Source organism: Patiria miniata, unplaced genomic scaffold (genome assembly GCF_015706575.1).
Source record: "Patiria miniata isolate m_02_andy unplaced genomic scaffold, ASM1570657v1 HiC_scaffold_8, whole genome shotgun sequence".
Lineage (NCBI taxonomy): Eukaryota > Metazoa > Echinodermata > Asteroidea > Valvatida > Asterinidae > Patiria > Patiria miniata.
In genome coordinates, this window is record NW_024037075.1 from 1,910,153 (window position 1) to 1,927,536 (window position 17,384).

General features: G+C 40.8%; 2 protein-coding genes across 6 annotated transcripts in view; both read right to left on the bottom strand.

Moving 5' to 3' along the window:
- Window positions 1-1,822, bottom strand: part of LOC119719240 — a 57,896-nt gene extending 56,074 nt beyond the window's left edge. For both annotated transcript variants that reach the window (XR_005269889.1, XM_038188614.1), the window contains exon 1: window positions 1,546-1,822. Coding sequence is in view for 1 of the 2 variants with exons in the window: in XM_038188614.1 (XP_038044542.1) it covers window positions 1,546-1,678 (133 nt within the window). In the remaining variant the exon portion in view is untranslated. The remainder of the gene's footprint in view (window positions 1-1,545) is intronic.
- A 5,666-nt stretch (window positions 1,823-7,488) lies between these two features.
- LOC119719432 (kelch-like protein diablo) lies at window positions 7,489-17,111 on the bottom strand. 4 transcript variants are annotated; one of them, XM_038188889.1, is made up of 6 exons: window positions 17,030-17,111; window positions 15,195-16,231; window positions 13,060-13,422; window positions 10,616-10,731; window positions 9,915-10,024; window positions 9,086-9,323 (listed from the first exon to the last, which is right to left on the bottom strand). In XM_038188889.1, exons 2-6 carry the CDS (start codon window positions 16,174-16,176, stop codon window positions 9,086-9,088), a joined length of 1,809 nt encoding a protein of 602 aa, XP_038044817.1. In that variant the 5' UTR covers window positions 16,177-16,231; window positions 17,030-17,111. The 4 variants fall into 4 exon arrangements, with proteins under 4 accessions (XP_038044818.1, XP_038044817.1, XP_038044816.1 ...); XM_038188888.1 differs by lacking the exon at window positions 17,030-17,111 and adding an exon at window positions 16,939-17,023; XM_038188887.1 differs by lacking the exon at window positions 17,030-17,111 and adding an exon at window positions 16,939-17,023 and having other exon boundaries at window positions 15,195-16,234.
- Window positions 17,112-17,384: the final 273 nt, after the last annotated feature.

Sequence of the window (17,384 nt, forward strand, 5' to 3'; positions counted from 1 at the left end):
CTTTGGAAGCCCCAAATCCGGGCCAGAGGTTTATTGCCATATCTCTTTAATTCCCCAATTGTATGGCTGTAGCTCAGAACTCTCTGATATAGAGTATTTTGAGGGTATCGCGCTCGGTGGATGGGTTTAGGCCTATTTATACCGGTGTGCACCCATCCGATGACTTTGAATTTTATAGCAAGCGCTACATTTTGGCACCTGCCTGCCGTGAGCTGCATACGTGACATGCACAATTATAATTCGTCCATGACATGATGACATCATAAATGCATGGCTCAGATTTGGACAGTGAGCATAGCTAGAAAAGTATATCGTGGCCCAGTGCTGCTCAACTTCACGGTCGCGTGCATTAATTGGGTTTCGGAAAGATTTTTTTTATTATCGAACTTATTCAAAAATAGATATTTCTAAAAGTGCATGTATAGTTCGACGAGACGGTAGAGTAACACTAGGCCTAAGGCAGTTAAGATTTCTCAGCCCGGCCGGCGCTATCACTGAGCGTATAATTTATACGCGCGCCGGTGTCGTGTGAAAATCCGACTCCCATGAAAATCGGACCCCTATTCCCTATTCAATCCCTCGCACGTGCACAGGTCACTCGACATGATCCTAAAATTAGCATATTATCGTACTTACGCATGCACAATACTACCAATGAGTCCATATTTCATGGAGTCGGATATTCACGTTACACCGGCTCCCGGCTGTGATCGTGACATTAATCCCGTATAGACTTTGTATTAGAAACACTCTTCGGTTAGGTTTGGGCTACAAACTGATGAGGCTAAAAAAGACATTAAAAGAACGAACGAAGTCTTAGTAACGGAAGATGTTTTGTTCTTTGATTTTTTTTTTTATGAGAATCCCCATCATTAATTACAAGGCTGTATAGACCTAATAATACTGAGGGCCACTTAAGGTGTAAGTATGCCTGTTAACGTCAATGAAGTGGGACAGATCATCTTTAAAATCAAGTACAGGTAAGGAGTTCCGTTTTGAGGAGGCAGTGCGTGGGAAGACACTAAATGACATGTGCTTTGAGAATAAGTAAATTAAGTCCTAGGGTAATTAAGTAAAGTAGTAAAGTTAAAGTCTGTCACACCATGGAGGAAGGAATTAATGGTCACAGTACACCGTGAGTCAATGTGGCCCATCAGGCCGGCAATTATCTCCGGTTTCAGTGGCATGAAACGACTCACTGATAATATTTCTATACGGGATGCTAGTCCGTCGCAGGTTACTCCCCAGCTAATGCCGGTACCCATTAATACTCCTGGGTGGAAAGCGGCAAGTGGGGTGAAGTGGCTTGCCCAAGGACAAAACACACGACTAGCAGCTGGATTCGAACCCCTGTCCCTCTGATCATGAGTCACGAATCCTAACCACGTACCGGGCCACACTCCTCACGTTATGATAGAAGGAAATTGAGATTCTGGTTCGGAGTTAAAGAGAGAATATCGAATATCTTACAGAACTACATCATACATGTAACATTCTGAACTGGTACATTGAACAGAAAAAAAACAAAATTAAATTGTACTCTACCTCGTGTTAAAATGCCCCGGTCGTTGTACTGCCAGTGCCGACGATCCACTCGACTGTCCCGGGTACTGTAGTGGGTCCTCCCACTACTGCCTGCGGTCTGATGACCGTTGTACCTCTCGTCCCGATGGGACATTGCGATTTATTCCCAAGCTTCGATCTATATCCCTGTTTGTCTCCAGATATTAAGAGATATAATCTCCCAGCATCAAAATTTCAAAAGAGCGGTTCATGCAAGTTGAATAACATGCAGCAAAACTGCTACGCTTTCTAGCTTTTCCTCTAAAGTACCGCTAATTTTAGATACATGTACATCGATCGCAACTGTTTCAGCATTAAAGTGGCCGGCAATTCCGGACTTTAAAATGAAAGCACTCCTCCGTTACGTTTAGTAACTGACACGGTGCCAAATGTAAGGTAGAACAGATGCCGTCGTCAGTGGCATGCAGGGTGGTTGTTTTCGATCCCTTTCACACTGCGGTCACGATTCGAGCTACTTTACTCCGTTCCTCACTAAAATACTGGGCAACAAAATAATGTTTCATGTCCTCCTGTAGTTCAAAACTGGACACTGGACTCCAAGTAATGCAACTTTCAGACAGACGCACAGTAACTCCCGGGCAAAAGAGTACACTTTGCGATCCACACCCAAAGCACAGTCATTCGAAATCGTCGAAGGGACTCGAAAACTTCTTGTTCTGAATGCTGTGACCCATGATCTCTGAACAACAAAAACCCGCTATGTCACTCTCACCTGTCGTTGTGGCCTTGAAATAGGCCTTGTGCTCAAATGAAATAGAAAGACTGAATGCCGTGCACTCTCTATATCCAGGATTACTTTTCAATCAACTAAATCAAGATCCTGATGAGAACAAAATCCATTTTGAAGTACAGCCGATGTGCTGGTAGAAAGTTCACAACATAATAGCACGTTCTTGCAGTACAAAAATGTTCCGCACCTATAGAAACGGACCACAATGGCACTTGTTTGTATTGTGGTGCAACAAATATTCAAAGGCAAAATACTTCACACGTGAAAGCGCGTGCAAGGCACCAATAATTTCAAGTTCTACAGACTGAAAGATTATGGAAACGCCATGAAGCAATGTATTTTCCCTATATAAGTCCTGTCCACCCAATACCTGTCATGCCCTTGGCAAGTGTGTTGTAGATTGAGTGACCCATCGGCAAAAGTTTGCTTTATACTTGACCGAGTGGGAAAAAAAAACATGCAGCTATATTGCCAAGGTCATCCGGCATTGTTATTGGAAGTTCACATATGAACAAAATTAATCGAACGTATATAAAAAGGTCGCGCTATTTTTTTCCCGCGCAGAAGATATAAAAATATACCCCTTTATTCCCCCCCCCCCCCCCCCCCGTTTCGACTAAACCGTGCACAGGGCCTCCTTTTCATTTGGGGCAAGGGATAGATTCCTTTGGGTTCATATCAATCCATAGACAAGTGAGAACATTATTTCAGACTTTCTTATTTCCAGCATCTTCCCTGAAAATGTGCTTGTCAACGAAAAATCACTGTCCACATAGTGTTTTTTGTCTTCAAATCAAGCTCCGGAGCTCATAGTCAAGCGGATGGAATAAAGCCGTCCGTGGACAAACAGGTTTGGCTCATGACATTTTTAAACTACCATATCTCAGAGACAAAGCATTTGCAATCGTTTTTGTTTTGGTTGCTGTTTAAAGATCAATATATCAATACCATTAAATTGATTTTTTGAAATATGCTGAACAAGTACTAGGTGAAAATTGCTGTCAAGTTGGGTTTCTTTCTTTTTGCACCACCCTGTACGCAATGCACAGGGGAAAAAAAAGACGTTACAATGTACTTTATATAACATCACGTGTATTGAGATTTTTGAAAGCATTCTTTAAACGTACTGACATTAAAACAAGAGAGCTATTCAGTGAGATAATTGTACAATATGTTATCATAGATTTGTTTATTCTGCAGAAAAGAGAGCGACAATTGTTATTAATGTCTTACATTGTACATGTACACAGGCTTTCAAGCAGAACCTGTTAAAAAAAATAAAAGTAGTAGGATAACAATGGATAAAAATACTCAAAACAGAAAAAAAGAAAGAAACCAGGACAAAAGTCAGATTTTGGAGGACAAAATGAAAAAAAGGATAGGACTTTAGCGGGCTTTCAGGAGTACTAATGTTTTCGTTGATACTCGCTCATGGCACACTCACCGGCATCATCAGCCTCATTTGACATGTTCTGTACTCGCAACACTCGTGGTCCATCCTCAACTAAGCTCTTGGAAGTACAGTTGCAGTACTCCTGCGCCCAAACCCTCAGTTGTGTGATTTTAATACAGATGACAGTGTGTAACACTGTTATGAAAAATATTCAATGAGATTTCGTTAAAAAAAAAATTAGCAAAAAGTAGTAAAAGTTGGAATACTTGAAAGCCTGCGTAGATAATACACAAACCACAAGAAATACCAAAGCGGCAGTTTTAAAGAAAAGCAGAGCTACTGGTATGACTTTAATAATTATTATTCAAACTTGTGCAGTGTTTTCTGAAAGAGTTTTCACGGCTTCACGGTGTTTACTGAAACCATTCATATATTCATTCCCTATTTGTACATACACTGAAAATTCAAACAATTCTACATAATTTCACCCTTCCGAATTTCAGTTGCACATTTGCATTTTGTACATTTAAATCTTAAAAGTTATTAAAAAAAATAAATTGTCCCGGTGGCGTAATTATATACATTTCAAGTGCTGTCAAGTGTAACATTCAAACCAAATATACCTGTCTTAGAAACTAGTACATGAAAAAAAATATGACATTTATTTCAGCCCGAAATACAACCCGACAACATTTTTGTCAGATTTGCACTGTTCTGCATATAAAAGTCTTAGCTGCTATTTACCTCGTTGAGAAATAAAAGACTAACTTACAGTTCTACAATTGTTACAAGTTTCAAGAATATTCATGTATAGTACAAAAAGGTTTCAAATATATTACACATAGCTCCAATGAAAGTCAAACCAACTACAGTCGAACCCTGATAAGAAGAGCGCTGTTAATACAAGGTACTGCTTATAACAAGCAAAATTTTAGGTCCCAAGTCTTTGTCTTCCGTTACTGTTAATACAAGGTACCTGTTACAACAAGGTAATTCGTAAAGTCCCAAGGATCTTGTTATAAAGGTTTCGACAGTACAAGTACAGTCGACTCTCGTTAGTACAAACTCTGTTAATACAAGCTTCTGGTTATAACAAACATAAAGCCTTAGTCCCGACTGTGCATTTATGTGCACAATGAATGGGACTGATGTTCCTCTTAATACAAAATTCTGATATAACAAACAATTTGGCTAGGTCCGAACGAGTTGTATTAACGAGACTCGACTGTGCATGTACATTTGTGTACATCACATAATTCAACCACCTGCAACGAATACAATGTATACATACACACGAATCTGGGCTCAAGTATTAGAAATGCCAGAACGCCTCAATATTTTTCTTGACCAATTGGGCAGTTAACTGAAACAACAAATCGAACAATGCTTGCTCCATAACTGACATGGCCTTTGTGTACGTAGCGGTCACCAGGCGGGATTTTTTTGTTAAATACACGTGTATACACTTGAAGTGACCCCATCCTGCCAAAAGAGGGCGGCATAACACTTGAGTGCACCAACAGCCCATTTCCTGAAACTCATCCCCAGGAGTTACTTTATTTTTTTAACCTCGTTTGCAATAGTAAGCCCTGGGTGGGAAACTTCCTGTACCCTAATTCGATACAGCCATAGCAAGTAATGAATTTATATCGTTATTTTCCATTTTGCTTATAATAATATGTAATGTGATACTGCATATTCGCTGGATAAGATTGTAACATGTTTAACTTTGAAGAAAATCGTGTAGGGTCTGGGTCTGGCACATTCTTGTTGAACCATGCGCAGTCCAATACCAATTCAGGGCACTGCTTTGAGCTCTGCGCGCCAACAAAAGAGGGCGCGTTTTTACCACTTTGAGAGCCCCTTGGATGGGACACCGCCTGTGCAAACTGTACTGGTTTCAGCGTAAAGTACGTTTAACTTTAATGTGCACAAAGCTACGCCATAGCGTCTTCGCGCGTGAGCGTCAGGCATTGTCGGTGCGTGAATACGTTCAAATTTAACTGGTCCCCCACACTAATCCCCCGCCCCTAATAACTTTGGATCATTTAAAATTCCAGTGGATGGACCGGGAACCAGTCTAGGTCACCCCCAACTCTCCTTTTCTGGCCATTGGAGGAGTATATAATGTGCATGGAGCCCATAGTGTGCACCATTCAGAAATTTCAGTGTTAAATAGAATATGCAGCTGTATGTTGAATGATTACAAGTTAGTAAGGGTTTAACAACATAAATTTCTCTGTGAAAAGATGATACATATTATAGACAACTGATATCTTGCGGCACAGCTACTTACAAAAATGCGTACTTTGTATGTACCTAAATGTGAACTCTGAACATAATTCCTATTCACATTAATCTTCTTAAATACAAAAGTTGGTTTGGTTAGCTAATTATACCTAGATTATTAGTAGTCCTCGGTACAATTTCAGGTATACATAATATATACAATGTGCAAGTACAAAATGAAAGGTTACCATGGTTACATTAAATACATGTTTTGTGGTAGAAACAACAGAAATATATATATAGAACATCAGAATTTGTAAATTTACATTAAGGGTACAGAAAAATGAATTCTAAACATTTATTATTGCAGCAGAGAACATTCAAGCTTTGTGCAAATGTATTTACATATAGCACTCGGAGAGCGCACACCTCCGCCAAGGCTAAACAATTTCCCGCCATTAAACACCGCACCAATGCATACATGTGGTTTCTAAAACAATCCTTAAACTCAAACATTTTGTAGTTTATAAGTTCTGTGTTGGTCTACCTTTCCACTCCCCCATTGTATAAAATGGTCTATTCCATTGACCTGTGTGGTTAGATTAGGTGGGTGATAAGGCATACATTGTACAGGGTCACCGGGTCAGTGCCATGCCCATGAAGCTGGTTTAAAGGGAATATACAACATTTGCAAACATCGAAAAATAAAACTACCAAGTTTTTGCGAAATACCTTAATAGGATGTTGGTAAATGACAGTCTAAAGCATCCTGTAAAATTATGGCACCTGGTATACTGTCATTTTCAAGAAAAGTGTTATTTTTGTATCAATTTCCAACGCTGATCGGCCGATCAGCGTTGGAAACAACTGGCTTTTTTTCAAATACTGGCCCCAATTGACCATCGCACTTGTTTACAATCGATTACAAACCTATGAACGGGTACGAGCCAGCTAGACTGGTTCCCTAACCTTACAATTCCCTAATGTATGTAAACTGCTCTGTTTCTTCTTATATGGAGTCAGGGAACCAGACTACAGGAAAATGATCGTTTTTCTTGGTTTTTATAGCATTTTCGAACCCAAAACCTCCAAAAAGTCAGTGTAACTATATTTGCTTTATATTTCCAACCCCCCAATTCCAACCATTTCTGAAAATTACAGCAAAAGCAAATGATGTATATTCCCTTTAACAGGTGAAACTTTTCCATATGATGGGTGAAAGTCCTTTTAAAAAAATCCTGCATCCAGATGCAGATCCGGATCACTTCCAAAATTTCATCGATTTGTACTTGTACCAAGGACCACCCCTAAAAACAGTTTCATGAAAATCCGTCCATAACTTTCTGAGTTATCTTGTTAAAAGGGAAACCGACGACGGTGAAAGCATAACCTTGGCAGAGGTAACAAATGGAAGTACTGAACGAGGAAAACAAAGATATTAATGTAGAAAAAGCAAGGTTTAGACCGAGAAATCGATGTCAAAAAATATCCTAAAGATTCGTTTTACATATTTAAAATTTCATAAATGTAGATCTTTTATAATCTCTCTATTAATCAAAAAGAAACATTATATTTGGTCTATCAATGCAGCAGTGTACAATTTGAAAAATCGGCACATGATCTCAAATGTTGCAGCACTTAATAAGTTTTCTTCACAATTCTTTAAACATTTTTTTTTTAAATTTCACAGGCCAAAAACAAGGCACACTGACTGTTTTCAGTCAATATTGGATTCAGGCCAAATTTTACGTGTGCCTTCTTTTCTTCGGTGAAGTATTTTTTTTTTTCATTATTTTTTGCTTATTAATGAAGGACCGTATATAGTCAACCCTTCTCTTTGGTAGGATGGAAACTGAAGAAAACTTTTCCGTTTTCAGTTTTCCATAAATCCTCATTTTAACCTCATGTATCGCACTGGCAGTGAGCCGTGAATGACAAAAAATTACCATCTCACTACCGACAGAAATTTAAAAAAAAAAAAAAAATTATGTGCAGCCAACATTTCTTTTGTTCCAACTTTAAAACAGAAATGAGCAGTCTCAACTGCTTCAAACTGGACAGACCTAAAATACACATGTAGTACAAATTACATGACAACTTTTAAAATGTGTAAAAGCAGAAAAATCTCCTCTCAAATTTTTTAATAACCAAATGCTCTGCTACAAGAGGGTGGAATGGAGACATGCTGTGGTTTTGGAATGCGCCCCTCTCATCCATATTTTTTTTTTTTACAACTGACATGTTCTTAGCTACCTCAATGGCAATGTTGTATGCTAAGCAACTTGAAAAATTGGACCCTAGATTTTGAAAATATTTTTTTGGTCAACTGGTTCTAGAACCCATATCTTTCCAGAAATTCAGAGTTCCACCAGCTCGGGGGGAGCCTCTATATTGCTGACAACTTTCCATTATGTTCTAGAACCTAAATCCTATCTGAAGTTAAGAGCAGAACCCAAACTGGTGTCAGGCGCTTCTAAATTCAGCGCAACCATTATTAGGTTCTAGAACCTAAATCCCATCTGGCAATGCTGACATTAAGAATAGAACCAAAACAGGTGGTGGGAGGGGCTCCATATTGCTCACATTTGTCTGTTCAGTTCCAGAACCTAAATCCTACCTGCTTTTAAGAACAGCCCAAAAACCAATGCCAGAGGCTCCCACATTACTCATCACTGTCTGTTTGGTTCTGGAAACTAACCACTACAACACTTAAAATGAACCAGGGACCTTCTAACTTTCTCAGGGCCATCCTAAGTTTCTGGAACCTAACTCCTACTGTAAGAATAGAAATGAAACCAGTGACTAGGGAGGAGACTCCATATTGCTCACAATTGTATATTTTGGTTCTAGATCCTCAATTCTATTCGATGGGGTTAAAAACAGCACCCAAACCATATTGCATGTATTGCTGTCATTCTGCTCATCACTGTCTATTTGGTTCTAGAAGTGTCCACACGGTTCTAGAACCTTAATCTTAGAAGTTGAGAACAGCAGCCAAACAAGTGGTGGAGGCTGCCATAATGCTGACTGTCTGTCTCATTCTAGAACCTAAATATTACTTGATGTTGGATTTCACAGAATTTCCAACAATTGTGTATACGGTTCTAGAACCTAGAACCTGTAATCTAGAACCTTAATACTACCTGATGTTAAGAGCAGCATCCAAAACGGCGGCGGGGGGCCTCCATGTTGCTTACAACTGTCCACTCGTCTTTCTCCTTCTCGTAGACTTCTACGGAGCTGAGGTACTCGCTGCCGTCGTAACCTCCGAGGGCGTAAAGCCGCTGGTTGATGGCGGCCAGGCCCACTCCGCTTCTGGGGTGGTTCATCGGCTGGACTAGGATCCAGGCGTCTGTGGCCCTGTTGTAGACCTCCACGCTTGCCAAGCTGGAAAAGAAAACACACAAATTTCACCCATTTTTTAGCTGAAGAACATTCTACATCAAGGGCATCTCATTCTAACAAGCCTTACTTTAATTTCAATACCCTGTGTCTCCGTTTAAATTCTGAACTTTGCAATGATTTTAAATTCCTCTTAGGGGAGGGGCCTCGTAGCTGAGCAGTAAGAGCGTGGAGCTCCGGAGCGGAAGGTTGGCGGTTCGAATCCCATTCGGACCAAAAACTGGAAAACTCTCTCTGACGACCCAACAGTAAAATGGGTACCTGATTCGTTCAGGGAAGGTAAGACGGCGAGAGGAGAGGACTGGGCACCGCCACTCATATGCCGCGCCCAAGACACAGTGGACCACTAACATCCCACTGCCCCTACGGCCAGTAATGGCTATGGGATCTTTACCTTTACCTTAAATTCCTCCCTGCTGTCTGGATTTTCCCAAGGTGCAAAAATTGTTTCAGGGCTCAAAGTTACGGTAGTTCTGACAACTTATGTCTCATTTCTTGGCTTAGGTTACATTTATATTAAAAATATGTTTACTAAAGTGCAAGCCTATTAAGTGTATAACACATAGCTGAGGCTACCTGACACTGCAGTGGCATCCACCAGCAACATAGATTCTCTCCTTGAATGACGTAGCAGCCACCATGGATCGGGCCGTGTGCATTGGAGAGACCGCCCGCCATTTCTTGACCTGTATCAACAATCAAAGTTATTATTTGTTTACTTAATTGCATTATCTTGGATGTTCACAGTTTGAGACTGAGCATCTTTTGGGAGCTTGCATATGCTGGCCGGACCAAAGCTCTGACTGTCTGAGTCACTCACTGACTGAGTCACTGACTGACCGAGTATCTAAGTTAGGCCAAAAAAAAATTAAGTCGGTCTCTGGTCAGCGCGCGCGTCGATTTTAATCATGCGCGTCAACCTTTTTTTCCCCAAAATGTTCCGCGGTAGCTCCAACAGCGCCCTCTATTGCTGCACCTCCTCAATTTTTTTTTACCAAAGAGCACCAAGGAATGGGAAATTGCACCAAGGCAAATGATCGAGGGCACCAAGGCAAATTATGGAGGACACCAATCAATTTTCTAAAACCACAACATCGCAACTTTACATGGAACTTGATTTCAACTTTGGGTTTAAAAAAAAAATGCCACTCATGTTTCTATACAGAAGGGGATGCCAGGGCATACAGGAAAGTTCAAGGTAATCATGCCTATGGGGGGTTGGGGTGAAGCTTTTCGACCGTAAACACACAACAGTCCACAGAATCTTGTGATCTTACCATTGGCGAGAAGCATTCTACACTGCTCAGATCAGACGACCCATCGTATCCACCAATGACATAGATGTTGGTACCATGGGCAACAGCCGCCGCCATGCTACGTGGTGATGTCATATCTAAATATAGAGACAAATGGTGAACAATTTTCAAAATGTCATTCATTTTTTTATGGTGAGGAAAAGAGATTTCATCGCGAGAGGAAATATACATGTGTACTATCTTTTGGAAACAAATATAATTGCAATGCTCTGGCTCTTGTTTGTGGAAAAAGACAAAAAAATATATAAATAAATTGGTGCCAAAACAAATCTTCTTCGGACCGATACTAATACATGTATTGAGAACTGTGGAATACGATTGTTGTTTAATAGACTACACCCTAACCATCCTAGTCCGAGATGCTTCAAAGTCCTTCAGGAAGTTTTGGCAAAACCAGCCTCTATTAATTGATATTAATTTACATCAGGCATGTTGCCCTTGAAACTTTTCAAAGAATATGCCATTGGGTTCCTGCACAGCACATCGTTAGCGATTTTAAGGATCAAAAGATTCCTCACAAAACTAATTACTGCCCATCACAAAGAAATTTGGACATCGACGTCCTTTGTTGCAACAGGAGAGTTTTGCTTACAGTGACCTTGAAAGAATAACCAAACAGTCTCTTGAAAGAAACTTTGAACAAATCACTCCATCCATTTCTGTAAAAGGACTGTGTGCTTTCCCACAGTCTACTCAAGGCTGAAAGGTCAACAGACGTAGCAGGCCAGGTCAGTTCCGTACCAACAGTCCCACTTTGTATAATGGGCAATTTTACACTGCAACTTATATGTGATGCGATCAAGCTACATGTAAATGAGTCGTTTGTCGGGAATTTTCATTAGGAGATACAGGCCAAAATAGGGCCACTTCATCACATCACTCCATCACATCTCTTGGTGTTCCGACTTCCATAATTTTTGAACTAAAGATGGTATCAGCAAACGGTTTTCACAGCAGTTATGCTGAGATCGTGCTCTTTTCAAATCTGTAATAAAAAATTTTTTTAACCGGGGTAGCCAAACGACTCATTTAGCTTGATCGCATCACATATGAAGATTGGCGAGCGTGTGGCGCGTACGGCACGATGTGGCGCGCACGGCGCGATGTGGCGCGTACGGCGCGATGTGGCGCACACGGCGCGATGTGGCGCAGCATGCAGCTGTGCCAAAGTAGTGTGAAAATAGGACTCTCAAAATACAGACTGAATGGTAGTATTGCGCATACCCAAGTGAAGATTGTGAACGTTCAACCAATAATTTTGGGTAAAAGGGACCAGATTTCATAGGAGTCCAAATTTCATGTGATAGGCCTACCGGAAAAATGTTTAAAACCAGCCAGCCGGTGTTTTATCGTCCGTTTAAAACCACCCACGTGACGGGCTCTTAACCAATAAGAATGGATGTCTTAGGCAAATGTATTTGTGTATAAAAGATGAAGTTTATAATGATAATTAGATAAATGTTTTAAATATATGTACATGTCATCAATTGCATAACTCAATGCAGCTTGAATTGAATAAACAACCTACGTACATGTAGGTCTGAGGTCACTACTAGGCTGAATTGGCAGTTTCACAGTTGAGACTTTACAAATTACCATTATTGCAATTTCAAGGCAATTTTCCTTACTAAAGATCTCTTTCCGGTTTGCCAATTAGCAAACAACATGTGAGATAGACTGAAGAATAACAAATATTTTCAAAAGGATGCGCCCATGTGTGCAATGTAAACAAAGTCTCTGTGAACAGGATGCGTGTGTGCTAACAAAAACTGGCATACTGCCCCAACAGTGTACATCTATAGGCCTACATGTACATTGGTAGGTTTTCACAAAACGAAAGTTCAATGTCCACAAAATTATCCAGAATTTGCTTGCATCTGCTCAAACGTGTAGACAAAGAGGATGATTGGCTCTCATAAAATACACGCATGCATGTGTTACTGAATGTACATGTACATTTGAAGGGTAAAACCATTAATTCTATGGCAACATCTAAATGGTAACAAAACTTCGAAATCAATTTTTTTTCCACCTTACTGACAGTACATTTTTAGAGGAGTTAATGATTTTAATAAATGAGCAAGCGAGTATAGTTGAGCACCCCCCTCCCCCCCAAAAAAAAACCACATTATATTTCAAGCCTGAGGGTGACAAAATGTTGGTTTCAGACTGGCTATTCGCTCGTGGTCCTTTCATGCATGTGGCTTACACAATGAGACAGATTTAGCCTATTCATTGGCATTACGGGATAATCCTAAATTGTAAACTTATGGGCCAAAGTGAGACTGACACAAGTCTAATTCACAAGCAAATTGTGAGCGCGTCTTTGATGTGCAAACTGCAGAGAGGACTGGCCATTTCTTGGACAAGAAAAACTGGGGAAAAAACAATCACAATTTCAGTACCTGGCGTGTATTTCCACTCGTTGGTGTTGGGATCGTACCGTTCCACCGTTCTGGAACTGGTCATCCCGTTGTAGCCGCCGAACGCGTACACGTTCCCCCCGGAGGCCGCGACAGCCACGCTGCTGCGCGGCTCCTGGAGGGGGGCCAGGTAACGCCACGCCCCTACGGGGGGATCAAAGCATTCGACTGCGTCCAGGGCGGTGTTGTCCGCGCCGCCGACTGCATACAGGATCTTGTCCAGCATGACGGTACCCACACCGCGCCGGGGGGAGTTCATGGGGGCGATGGAGGTCCAACAGTTCAGGGCTGGGGTGTAGCGCTCCGCTGCGCCTGTAGTGGCCCGACCTGGGTTCATTTCACCCCCTTTACCGAAAAATAGAGAGAAAAAGAGAAATTGTTCAGTTACATGTATCAACCAAATATTCCCCTTTCACAAATACATAAAAATGAAGTTTCCTGATGTGAAAAACAATTCTGTATTAAAGCAAAAAAAGCAAACCAATGTCCAAACTTCATTGATCATTTCACATTCATGAACTAAACATCAAGTGGGATGTATATATGTAGAAGTCTGACAAAGAGAGAAAAATTTCTGCATAACTTTTATTCCTCGAATGAATGTCTCAACAATTTTTTTTTTTAAGTTTTAAAGAAATTTGCTAGTACAATTACATGTTTCTATTTTCTAATAATATACATGTATCATGGTTCATGTACATGTACATGTGCACTGTACATGTTGTATATTGTTAAACCCTGTTTACTCCCATACACATATGAATATATGTTTATCACACATGTATATAAGCACTCAAATATTTATCAGGGTATATGCAGGTGATACCGTATGGAAATTGTACATGTGCATGAGTGCACGTGATATTTTAGTAGAAATAGAAATCAATGATATTGCATTATTGTGAATTCAAGATTGCATCTGGTCACCAAGTGATAACGCAGATATAACTTGTTGGTACAGTCTACATGTACATGTACATGTTTGTATCTAGCGCACACTAATGTACCAGTACATGATATACATGTAAGAGGTGTATGATAAACATACATGTACAATGAATGGAAATGAAAGCATGCTGCGCCCATTGAAATTTTCTTTTCAAATAAAAAGCCTTGCAAATCCTTTGAAGGTTTATACTTTTGCACTGTCACTGTGGTAGTGTTACTTATGCTTCACTAGTTTTCAAATAAGCTTTGCATTTAACAACCGTTTATAAAAGATGAAAATGAAAAACGAGGGAAAAAACAGGAAAGGTGTACATGTTTGGGAAAGATTTCCATATATACGAAGTTCACTCAACACTCTGTGTACAAACCCTATGAGAGTGGACTGAAAAATTCGAAGTGTTTTCTAAGAAAATGCTTGTATTTTCTCACTGCTCAAATTGACTTTGATGACATGAAATTGCTATCTGGGGGCTTGTTAGTCAATACAGAGGAAAATTAGTGAACTTCGCATATGGTAATCTTGCCGGTATGCCCCCTGCCCCAAGAGGTTAAAAACGACATATCCCACATCGCAGCAGTCAATAACTGTTTTGTTATATCGTGCCAATAAGTCAAAAAGATAAAGGCTTGTATATAAGTTGTAACTTACTTAACAAGAACTAAATTAAATCACTGCAGTGTAACCTTTGATAACTGCAGGCTTTCCTGCTGGACATGAGACTAAGCCGTTGCGGTTTTTCAGTAGAAAGCGCGCAAGAAGGCTCTACATGTTTCCACAACGCGCATTTTATTTGAGGTCAACTATTGTTGCATTGGACATGTGGCCGTTGTCAACCAATGAAAATACAGTCTCCAAACACAAGGTATGATATTATTTGTGAGCCTTTTTAGCAGAAAGCTGTGAAATAGTTTTACTATCGACCTCTGGTTAATATGGACTTAAGAAAGTTGACCTGCCTAAAAGCAGCTTTCCCAAATGTCAAAATGTAAAAATACTGTAAAGTATTTAACATCCCTTTTTTGTGAAACATAAATGTGTACAGTTTTACATGTGGTAGGTGTCAGCTATGGTAAAAACATTAAATAATAATCAAGTTTGTATCAAGACATCAAAGTAAATTTTTGACACAGTTAATATACATGTACATGTACCGGTATTTTCAACTTACCAACCACATAAATGTAAATGGAGCGACTGAACGAATGCCTCGGTAATGTTCGAATACTGACTTCCCAGTGCAGTCCCGGGTAGAACTGACTGGCATGGTACCGCCTCGCCTCGTCGAAAAAACCCTTGCATTTCTCGTCTTTCGTTACGACGTTGTCCTCCTTGACGCGGCTGTGGAGGAACTCCCAGGACAGAAGGGGTAGACGGACGTGCTCGAAGATCTCCCCGACGCGCTTGCAGCGCTCCTCGCGATTCTGGTTGAGGTATCGCATTACGCTCTCGTAGACGTCTTCCTCCTTGGGGACATTGAGGGCGTCCCGCCTTATCAAATCGACCAGGTCTTCGACAGAGAGATGCAGGAATTCGTCCTGCTGCACGACTTGGCAGAAGTTCTGCTGTGCGAAGGTGTCTGCCGCCTGCTGAAGCTCAAAGCACCCGTGTCGCTCGGCGAAACTCTTGATGCCAAGACAGTTGGACGGGTGCATCTGGGTCTTGAGAAACTCGCAGCAGAGGCTAATCACTTGTTCAATTTGTAAGACGCAGGCAGCTTTCAGCACGGACTGAACGTTCTCCTCCGTGACGTTGACCTTGGCTGAGTAGGCGAAATTGACGATTTCTTGGATCGCCACGTGGTCCATGTCTCGCAGCGTGACCGTCTTCTCGTTGCATTCTTTGAGCTCGCTGGTGAACATGGCGTTGAAGTAGGGGCTGCAGGCCGCTAGGACCAAACGGTGGGCAGGGATGGGATGGTCCTGGACCATCAACGTCACGTCGCAGAGTTCCCGTCGCTGGTGCATGGTCTGCATGACGGCCAGCATGCCCAGCGCGTGCCGGTGCCGCATGAGTAGCGTGTCGTCCGTCTCGCTGCTGCTTATCACTCCGTCTTGGATGCGCGCTTTCTTATTGGGTTGCCAGGTGGGGTCTTGGTGGATGAACGTCGGCGTTTCGTTCTCTTCCATTACTTCGGGGATGTTGACAGCCATGACAGTGACTTGCCAGATTCAATCCCGAATGAAATGAAAGATCATCACTTTCAATCTGCTTCAATGAAATTGAAAAAAAAGAAGAGATTTTACAGTTTGAAAATCAATGGCTGCAAACAATTTTGAAATAGGTATATATGTCCGAATGTTAAAAAGGCGATAAGTTGGGTCCAAGTTACTACTCGGACTACCTCCATGCACTGACCATAGAGCAAGGTGCACTGACTTGCCCTATGCTCTAGTCTAGGTCAAGATAATTTAATTCGAAGTGGCTACCGTTAGGGCAGCCGTTGTTTAGCGCCCTCAACTTTACTTTTTTGATACACACGCAGGTATATAATTATTTGTTTCCCCACGTTCTAGCGAGCAGTGCTACAGCTCAGTCGATAGAGGGTAGCATTTTGCACCGCGAGGTTGCGGGTTCGAATCTCAGTTTTGCACTCGAATTTTTTTCCTTTTCTAACCTGAGCCTGAGGCTTTGGAGGATTTTTTTAAAAAGGGAAATAAAGTCTGAATGTCATTTTCAAATTCACTTTTTTTTTCTAATTTTAATTTTTATATTTTCTTCTCATGTTTTTCTAAAAATTGCAGTACTGAGCTGCGTAACGATAGAAAATGGGAAATGTGTTACGGCTGCCGTAACGATAGCCACTGGCACTGCGAATTTAATTAGCTTAATTAATTTAGGCCTATCCAAAAATTTACGGAAGTTAAATCATAAACACTACTACTACTACACAAACGATGATGTAGTCCACTTACTTGAGTGGGAGCTCAGCTGGGAATACGGCCTACCCAGTACTAGTACCTCTTGAGTCTTATTTCCGGCCCTAAAATTTAATGTCTTTATTACGTGATTGGCTGATTGCATCGGAAAATCCGGAATCGTGTCATGTGTCGGACGCATGCACGCAGCCTAGCAGCGAGCTTGAATCAACCAGTCTGATAACAAAATACAAGAACGTTGATATCTCATGAGGGAATACTGGGATCCAGATTGCCAACCTGCCATCAAGATTGTTTCATTTCAAAATAGGGATGTTTATCAAATAAATTGGAAACAAAAACAACATTAATGGCCATTTTGAACAGTTTAAAGAAAGAGATAAAACATTGAAAATGTCATTATTTCACCAATAAGGGTTATTTGACTACAATACAGCATAACGAATTATTATTGTAACCATTAATTTCGTTACATACCCCAA

What these genes read in the sequence shown, in the direction of transcription:
- LOC119719432 (XM_038188890.1), bottom strand. Translation starts at nt 16,176, where the DNA reads ATGGCTGTCAACATCCCCGAAGTAATGGAAGAGAACGAAACGCCGACG. An exon ending in CATTTACATTTATGTGGTTG is followed by an intron (nt 13,423 to 15,194) that starts GTAAGTTGAAAA and finishes TTTTCGGTAAAG; the next exon opens with GGGGTGAAATGAACCCAGGT. An exon ending in TAGAATGCTTCTCGCCAATG is followed by an intron (nt 10,025 to 10,615) that starts GTAAGATCACAA and finishes TTGTTGATACAG; the next exon opens with GTCAAGAAATGGCGGGCGGT.